Source organism: Sinocyclocheilus anshuiensis, unplaced genomic scaffold (genome assembly GCF_001515605.1).
Source record: "Sinocyclocheilus anshuiensis isolate Anshui unplaced genomic scaffold, SAMN03320099.WGS_v1.1 scaffold1386, whole genome shotgun sequence".
Taxonomy (NCBI): Eukaryota; Metazoa; Chordata; class Actinopteri; order Cypriniformes; family Cyprinidae; genus Sinocyclocheilus; species Sinocyclocheilus anshuiensis.
In genome coordinates, this window is record NW_015555701.1 from 27,399 (window position 1) to 37,156 (window position 9,758).

The 9,758-nt window shown below is 36.2% G+C and overlaps 1 protein-coding gene across 1 annotated transcript; it reads right to left on the bottom strand.

Moving 5' to 3' along the window:
- Positions 1 to 2,830: 2,830 nt before the first annotated feature.
- On the bottom strand, positions 2,831 to 8,018 carry LOC107671621 (protein LBH). Its single transcript, XM_016464530.1, has 4 exons — positions 7,913 to 8,018; positions 6,357 to 6,432; positions 4,367 to 4,584; positions 2,831 to 3,576 (listed from the first exon to the last, which is right to left on the bottom strand). The coding sequence occupies exons 2-4, from the start codon at positions 6,426 to 6,428 to the stop codon at positions 3,462 to 3,464; spliced, it is 405 nt and encodes a 134-aa protein (XP_016320016.1). The 5' UTR covers positions 6,429 to 6,432; positions 7,913 to 8,018; the 3' UTR covers positions 2,831 to 3,461.
- Positions 8,019 to 9,758: the final 1,740 nt, after the last annotated feature.

Here is a 9,758-nt window from a genome sequence, read left to right on the forward strand (position 1 = left end):
GAGTGAGTGAGTGAGTGAGTGAGTGAGTGAGTGAGTGAGTGAGTGAGTGAGTGAGTGAGTGAGTGAGTGAGTGAGTGAGTGAGTGAGTGAGTGAGTGAGTGAGTGAGTGAGTGAGTGAGTGAGTGAGTGAGTGAGTGAGTGAGTGAGTGAGTGAGTGAGTGAGTGAGTGAGTGAGTGAGTGAGTGAGTGAGTGAGTGAGTGAGTGAGTGAGTGAGTGAGTGAGTGAGTGAGTGAGTGAGTGAGTGAGTGAGTGAGTGAGTGAGTGAGTGAGTGAGTGAGTGAGTGAGTGAGTGAGTGAGTGAGTGAGTGAGTGAGTGAGTGAGTGAGTGAGTGAGTGAGTGAGTGAGTGTGTGTGTGTGTGTGAGAGAGAGAGAGAGTCGCTCCATCTGGAGGTGGTTACAGAGGTATGTTCCCTTCAGGTCCAAGAACCTGAAGCATTTCCTGTGAGAGCCGGAGCGAGCAGGAGAGGAAGACGAGGGAACGAGAGGAGAAAGAGGCATATTAGCCGCTCCTGCAGCACATCTGGATTCCATTAGAGACTGAGACGTGAGCTCACAGATCAAACCTTCTCTGACCTATTTCTGCTCACGACGCTGCAGCTGAGATTATCCAGAGCTCCAGAACATCAGTCACCTCTGTGCCTGTCCCGCTCTCTGAGAGTCTACATACACACACTCACACACAAACTGACACACTCACTCACTCACTTACACACACACACACACACACACACACTCACTCACTCACACACACACACACTGATACACATATCACAGACTGGGATCTGAGCCAATCCCATGCTTCCATACTGCAAAAACATTCGTTCGTCAAACTTTTTTCTTCTAAAATGTTTTAGTTGGACTATTTGTTTCCGAATGTTCTGAGAACATTCAAAAGTAACATTCCCATAATGTTTGCAAAATTGTTCCCTTAACATTCACATCATCAAGAAAAACGTTTTTAAAACATTTAAAGGGGTCATATGATACTTTTTTTAAAGATCATTATTTGGTGTATTTGGTGTAACAGAATATGTTGACATGCTTTAATGTTCAAAAAACACATTATTTGAGACTTTAGTCTTTTCAACTTCAGGGATCTTATCTATGCACAATCAGCTTGTAACACTCCAAAGAGAGAGGAAAACTTGAAATCGCGTCATATGACCCCTTTAAAAAACTTTAAAGACATTTTGAACATTCATAAATAACGTTTTCATCATGTAATGGGAAAGATAGCAAAATCTTTTCTTAGAACATTTTTCTTAACTAATGTTCTCAAAGCAGCACAAAAATGTTATTTTTATGTTATTGTGAAACGTTTTAGTTAGATATTCATTTAATATCTTTTTTAAATGTTGCTACTTGAACATTCAGAGAACATTTAAAAGTAACGTTCCCATAATGTTTGCAAAATGACAAAATGGAACGTTCCCTTAACGTTCACAAAACCAAGAAAAAACATTTTTAAAACATCTGCTGTAAAAACTGGACGTTTTGAGCATTCAGAAATAATGTTTTCATAACTTAATGAGAACTTTAGCAAAATGCTCTAAAAGCATATGTTTGTTAGTTAGCGTAGAGCAGATCTTGCAGTGTGAAAAATGAACATCAGATTTTTTCCCTTGACTTATGATTTAGTTTATATACAAAATTGGATTAAACGGCAAAATCGCAAAATCATGTTTTTTCTTTAGATGTTAGGTGGTGACATGATAACAGCACATCTTTGCATTGTTGAATTTGATAGTAGGCACTAGGTAGTGTGCAGTGTTCAGTTTTAACTCAGTTTTAACCCCGCCTCCACTGCTGAAAGGGGAGGGGCCCTGCAGATGATTGACAGCTTGACTTCAGCAGCAGCCTGACAGTATCACAAGAACACAAGCATGTGCAAACAAAATGAACCTCTATTTAATTTACATGATATATATATATATATATATATATATATATTAAAACCTATTGATGTTTCTTTTGACATTGTTCTCTCTAGAGATTAATCCACTTTCATAACAGTACAAAAAAATAATTTTAATGAACATTTCTTCTTGGTTTACTTGAACTTTAGAGGAACATTCCATTCTAACATTTTGAAAGCATTATGAGAATGTTACATTTGAATGTTCTCTCAACACAATTGTAGTTTTTCCTTGGTAATGCAAACATTGGAGAGAAATTTCATTTGATAGTTTTGAACATGTAATGAGAACTGCACACTGTGTTTAGTTATTAGCTTCACTTGGTAAACTCTTCTCTTATTATTGTGTGTGCTGGGATTCTGGCAGGACACAGTGAACACAATCTACCATCTGACTGTTATTTAACAGTTACATGAGGAATGATGTGCTCTTGTGTTTTACTGCCCCCTGTGCTCGTGTCAGGAACATTGCATTGCATTCATCGGTTTATCAGTTCATGCATTTTCTGGGAATCAAACCCACTGCCTTGGTGTTTCATTGTTTGTGCCAGAACTGAAGTGTCAGACATTAAAATGGGTTTTATTCAGCACAATCATAGGGAAGACATTCTGTGCATCATACAGAAAGTGCTGTGTGCAAATAAAAACACAAACTCTGAAAAATATATATATATTCAACTCAAATGTGGTGTGATACTAGATCATCTACAACTCCAATATTGGGGTTAAATATCAAGGCAGACTGTGATTCTAACAGTCATTATCATCTGCAGTTATTCATACATATATCTGAATGTGTCAACAGATTCATAATGTACGTCTGAAACCTCTAGAGAAATTTACATTCGTATTTCTACATTTGGCAGACATTTTTTTATCCAAAGCCTCTTACACTGCATTGGAAGTTTACATTTGATCAGTTCATGCTGGGAATCTGACCCACGAGCCTGGTGTTGCAAGCGCATGCTCTTCTGTTTGAACTATAGTTTGCATGTTTCTATGCAATACATATTACAGTCTGCGAGAAATATTCATGAATGTGAGAAAGTATTTGGTGTCTGGAGCTTCATGAACTAAACCTGATGACCATCGTGAGCTGAGATGATCCAAAGAGCCTGAGCGTCTCTGTACAAAGAGTCACACGATCAATGACACTCATTTACTTACATGTATTAGTCATAGAGAAATACAGCATAAACGAAGAGATTTCTCATAATTTTGTTTGACATTTTTCAAAATTTCGAAACATTTAATTTAAAGCAACTGTATGTAGTTTTGCCTATTTTTTGTGACTTTGGAGCCCCCTACAGTTAAATGAGTGCAATTTACGATGGGAACTATAACACTGTCGTAATGACAGCTGTACACTTGCATCTGTTGCTGCCGTAAAGCAATCCGCTGTTTTCGCAGAATTTCGCCGACAATTTTTACCGACATAGTTGTTTTAAACTAGGATTAAATGAAAATAATCCTACATTTGAATGCTTCAGTTATGATGAATGAGTGTAAATACAGTGATATGCTGATGATTTTGGTGTTTGTGCTCAGCTGCGGAAATGGGGCGGGGCCGCATGTGATGATGTCGGCGAAGGGGGCGGAGTCAGTCTGCTGTAGTCGATCAGAATACCAGGAATCGATGAACGTTTAAAATGAGGAACTCTGGAACAAATGAAGACAGCAGTTTAATTCAGTCACATACATACTGGTTATTATCAGGTCGTTTCATCACACATCACCTGTAACTATCAAAGTGAATCAGAACTGTATGATTGTTTATATCGTCACAAAATGTAAACTATCAGTTCTAATCTGATAAAACGTTCTGGCAAGGTTCTCTCAAAGTTATGAACAAATATTCTTCACGGTACATTAACAGGACATTCGTTCAAAGTTATCTGGTCTTTTATAATTTTCTCAAAACATTAGCACAAAAACATTATTTATGCATCGCCCATGGAACGTTTTATTCGGAAAGTTTGAGTTGGATGTTCATCTGATGTTTTTTTAAATGTTACTGCTTGTTTCAGAACATTCAAAAGTAACATTCCTATAATTCTTGAAAGTGATCAAATGGAATGGAAATGTTCAGGGAATGTTTATTAAATGTTCGCATAACCAGTATAAAAAAAAAAAAGAAAAAAAAAGTGTTAGCTGGGCATAAGGCATGAAGATACTTTAGAAGATATTGATAATGATTTTTCATAAAGCTGCTTTGAAACAATGTGTATTTTGATGTAAATTTGACTTGACAAAACATATTTCAGCGTATAAAATTTTGACATATTTTGGCATATTATTATGCCACTTCTATCGTGTTTGTTGTCCTTTTTGGAGATTGACTCTATGAATCAAGAACAGATAATCTCCTGATGATTTCCACAGAATATGGTATAACGCTTCCTGTAACTCACTCGTATGTATATGAATGACTGAATCAGCAGGTACCGACCCGTCTGCATTGATCTGCTCCCCCTGAGCGGCGCTGTTGGGCTCACAGGTATCCTGGAAAGGCTCTTCCTCCTCTTCCTCCTCCTCATCGACGGAGGTCTGTGTGTGAAGAGGAGGCCACTGCAGTCCTCCGCTCTCCTCCGACGGCTCCACCACGATGGAGGGCAGACGCTCCTTCACCTGCCCTGGCTCCAGCTGCTCCGACGGCTCCGGGAAAATCTGCACCAACACACACGGATCACAGAGAGAGAAGATGAGACCAGAACAAGGGGCAGTTCATCTGCATCATTAACTCTCCCTCAAGTAGTTTCAAACCTCTATGAGTTTCTTCCTTCTGTTGAACACAAAAGAAGGTATTTTGAAAAATGTTTTTAACCAAACAGTTGCCGGTACCCATTGACTTCCATTGTATTTTTTTCCCCCTACTATGAAAGTCAATGGCTGCCAGCAACTGTTTACCAACATTCTTAAAGGGGTCATAGGATGCCCATTTTCCACAAATTGATATGATTCTTTAGGGTCTTAATGAAAAGTCTGTAACATAGTTTGGTTAAAATTTCCCAATGGTAGTGTAAAAACACCTTTTTACCGTCAAAAACAGCTCTTTTCAGATCAAGCCGTTTCTGTAGCATTTCCCTTTAAATGTTAATGAGCTCTGCTGACCCCGCCCCTCTCTTCTGAGCTGCTCCGTCTGAGATCGGCTCGATTTGAGAAAGGGGTAAACATTTAACCAGATTAAAAAAAAACACTGGGGGGATTTTTATCATTATAGGGTGGTTGTGTACACACACTGCCAACACACATTTCAGTTCAAACAACTTGTGAAAGTGCATGTAGCATCCTATGACCCCTTTAAAAATATCTTCTGGGTTCAACAAAAGAAAGCAACTGCTTTAAATGTACTGATAAATGGCGTCCCCTTGTGGCTCTCTAAAGAATAACAGCACTGTGTTTGGCAGAAAACTACAATATGCACAGGTGAAGTAAGTTCTAGTATTTTGTCTTATGTAACAGTCAAATGTGCTCCAATGAGCATTCAGGCCATTTTTCTGAGTGGATCAAATCTTGGAGCACAGAACACTTAATTCGTTATTATCATAACATGATTTTGACCTGACATGAAGTCATGTTATTTTTGTTATTTTATTTTACCAGATGGCAGCAATCTGGCCCAAATACATGATCAATTCTTTACGTTTCAGTTTGCAGAAGTGTAGATTGTAGAGAAGTTCCCCAAAAGAAGTGCATCGTTTTATTGTTACCACTTCAGGGATATGTAAAAAAATTAATAAAATACCATTTCTGTTCCTGAACAAAAATGGCAAGGTGTGACCGTGTTTTTTGACGTGTTTGATATTCAGTAAATCAAGCAGCAGTTTGATACCAAACAGACAGCAAACACAAACTCACACAGCGAAAGACTAATTACAGAGCTTTAAATCCCCCAACACTTTAAATGTTAATTAAGTGAACAGCCACAGACAAGTTCATGTTGCTGATTAAAACAGATTAATAACATTTTTTTGCCTGTGTGCAATATTAGTCCCATAAAGCAAAAGTAGAATTAAATTGTTTCAGATGCTTAAACATAAAAATAATAATACACTCTCATCCCAAGTAACAAATTTAGGTTATAAAAACATTGTTTCTGAAAAACATTCTTACAGCATTCTACTAGCTTTATTTTCACCCATAATAAAATGTTATTGAACATTTGTTTTTAAGAATGTTAAAATGTCCAGTTTTTGTGTCGTGATTAGAACGTTATTTAAAGGTTACAAAAGCATTTCTTACAATGTTCATCAAGTGCAAATAACATCAGAATGTTGATCTCAACATCATGAAAATATATATCAAATATTAATACGTTTATAAGAACGTTCCATAAAAAAATATTTTAAGAATGTTTTGTCCCAACATTTATATAACTTTTAAAGAACATTAGCGTAGTTATGAGAAGCTGGTTAATGCATGTGATGAATGTCTGATACCTGATATGACATGAGTTCTCTCCTCTGCAGCCGACGCTGCTCAACACTGGAGTCCTGCGGACCTGCAGACATCACACTGCACACACACACACACACACACACACACACACACACATTTTATATACTTTATTCGATTCCACATTACAAATCAAATTTCATTAGGAATCAAATTTTTTGAATGATCCAACAGATTAAAGCAAATCTGCACATTGTTATGGATTATACAGTTCTATGGGTACAGGAAACATGGCCTTTTCCAATTAAACATGCTTCCTACAGTTGCTGAGATTGAACAGTACTTTGCCAACTGTTTAGCCCTTATTTTAGATAGCCCCCCTGCATATAAGACTGCAACAATATGACATTCAAGCATCATTCCCTGATTCCAGTGTAAATACAGTGAATGTGCTTCTGTGCTGTGGTGGAAATGCACTTTTGTGCTATATATGGAGCTTTATGTGTCTCAGTTCTGCAGTATAAAGATGCTTCAATACCTGCACAAACGATCTAATAACAGCCACACACGTGCAATGACACACTCCTGATGTGTTAAGAAACACATTTACAGTGTCAGTGTTAAGAGGAAGAGCTGTAATCCTTGTAATGAGGGAACAGCTCTTCATGCATCACTAAGAGTCACCATCAGTGACTTACTGTAATCTCAACAGAACGAGCTGCACTATACAAACATCACAGCGCTCAGAAACACTGGATTCTGATTGGTCGCTGCTGTCATTCTGTGCTGTGATATGTGTCTAAAACTATAACTGATGGCTGTCTCAATGATTTCCTCCATCACTGTGCTTGTTTCATGTCTTTACACAATAAAATCACTGTTTAACTCTGGTGGTATTATATTACACAAGCCCAGAAATAAAGGTACAAAACCTGTCACTTATCAAAAGGTACACTTTTATACCTATTAGGTTCTAATATGTACACTTTAAATTCTAATATGTACCTTTAAGGTACCAAAATGGACTCTTTAGGTACAAAGATGTACTTTTTTGAAAAGTGATCACCGCAGTGACAGCTTTTTGTACCTTTATTTCTGAGAAATAAGCAGGAATGCACTGCAAACAATGATTCTCTTACTCTGTATTTCTGTCTTGTTTTCTAGTATAAATATCTAAACATTCTTGAATCAAGATGCATTTACTGTACAAGTGAAATGGGGCAAGAAAAATAATCTTGTTTAGCGTTTGAATTAAGATTATTTTTCTTACCCCACTGGCAGATATTTGTGATTGTTTTAAGCAAAAACTACAAAAATAAATTGATACGTTTTTTTAGAAAACAAGACTTAATATCTTAAATAATTTTACTTGTCAAGTAAATACATCTTGATTCAAGAATGTTTAGATATTTATACTAGAAAACAAGACAAAAATACTAAGCAAGAAAATCATTTTTTGCAAATATACTGTAGTTACTTTGATATATATCATGCACTGAATAAATACCATACTCATTGACTATTGCATTCCTAAGTTCTTATAAGAATATCATGGCATTAACATGCATAGGCCCAAAAAATCATGCTAAATGAGTTTCACCTGTGAGTTTGTGAGTTCAGGTCGAGTCTCTCAGTCGGTGTTCGTCTGGTGTTCAGTGAGAGTCCTCCTGATGTCTGTTCCTCTGGTGAGTATCCGCATGCAGAGAGAGCAGGATTAGCGTCCCTGGAGATTAAAGCTTCATGTTCCACAGGACAGGCTTGTGCCATTGTGAATTATTTACAGTGATGTTGTGATTTTTGTTATTGTGAATCCCAGTGATGTCTTCACCAGTGTTGGAAAAGTTACTTTTAAAAATAATGTGTTACACAATTATATTACTCCCTAAAAAGTAACTATTTGTGTTACTTAGTTACATTTTATGGAAAGTAATGCACTACGTTACTGTTGCGTTACTTTTTTTCATTTGGGCTGGGCTTGCTCGTTTGTTGATTATATAAAAAGTTCTATTTTTGGCAAATGTAAAAGCTCTTTCACACCCGAGGTGAAACAAATAATCCTGGATTGCATGAAGAATAGGATGCAGGAGAGGAACGTACAACACTCCTCAGCAATAAAAATAATGAAAAACAAATGCTATGTTGATCTACACTCTTAAAAATAAAGGTGCTTCACAGTGATGCCATAGAAGAACCTTTTTTGTCTAAATGGTTCCATAAAGAAGCTTTAACATCTGAAGAACCTTTCTGTTTCACAAAAGCTTCTTTGTGGCGAAAGAAGGTTCTTCAGATTATAAAAAGCTAAGAAAGAGATGGTTCTTGACTGAATGCTTCTTTGTGGAACCAAAAATAGTTATTCTATGGCATCGCTGTGAACCTTTATTTTTAAGAGTGTAGAGTGGTTTTTTGATTATTAGTATGATTGAATTGGATCTTATTTGAAAAATAACTCAAATATTTCCTTCTGAATGAAAAAGTAATGTTACTTTACTAGTTACTTAAAAAAAGTAATCTGATTATGTAACTCGTGTTACTTGTAATGCATTACCCCCAACACTGATGCTCACATCCACTGAGTTTCCTCCTTTTTCTCTCTTTGCTCTATTTTTCTTCCCATTCTGAGTGATTTTATCAATCATTCTCAACAGTATTTCTCTACTGTCACACTGCTAAGTTGAATATCTTCCTCTTTCCCTCCCGCATCACATGTTGCTTATTTCTCCAGCAGGACTCGGTTGTGTTTGTCTAGTAAGAACACACCACTAGAGGAAGACAGAGGAGGAATAATCACACAGATCACTGCTACAGGCCTGTTTCATCCAATAACACTCACAAATACTGTCTTTTCACCAATAATCACAAACCGGATCCTTTTCGAGCAGCGTTAATGTACAATAACAACACACTGGTTTGCACTGCAACAGCTCCTTTACTTTATAGATGTTTGTTTCACATGTTGTAAATTAAGAGTGTAAAAAGTGTCATAAATCAAGTGTTTTTTTAAGTGTATTAATTCTAAGTAAATTTATTTAGTTTTAAAGATTACACTGCAAAAATGATTCTCCTACTTAGTATTTTTGTCTTGTTTTCTAGTATAAATATCTAAACATTCTTGAATCAAGATGCATTTACTGTACAAGTAAAATGATTTTAGATATTATGTCTTGTTTTCTGTAAAAAAAAAAAAAATCAAAATTTTGTTTGTTTTTCCTTAAAACAAGCAAACATATCTGCTAATAGGGCAAGAAAAATAATCTTGTTTAGCCTTTGAATTAAGATAATTTTTCTTACCCCATTGGCAGATATTTTTGCTTGTTTTAAGGAAAAACGAACAAAATTTTGATAATTTTCTTAGAAAACAAGACTTAATATATATTTACTTGTCAAGTAAATGCATCTTGATTCAAGAATGTTTAGATATTTATACTAGAAAACAAGACAGAAATACA

Bases quoted from the DNA above. Each gene is read 5' to 3' on its own strand.
- LOC107671621 (XM_016464530.1), bottom strand. From the start codon at position 6,428: ATGTCTGCAGGTCCGCAGGACTCCAGTGTTGAGCAGCGTCGGCTGCAG. The intron at 4,585-6,356 runs GTATCAGACATT...GTGTTGGTGCAG, and splicing joins GAGAACTCATGTCATATCAG to ATTTTCCCGGAGCCGTCGGA. The intron at 3,577-4,366 runs GTCGGTACCTGC...CATTTGTTCCAG, and splicing joins GAGCAGATCAATGCAGACGG to AGTTCCTCATTTTAAACGTT.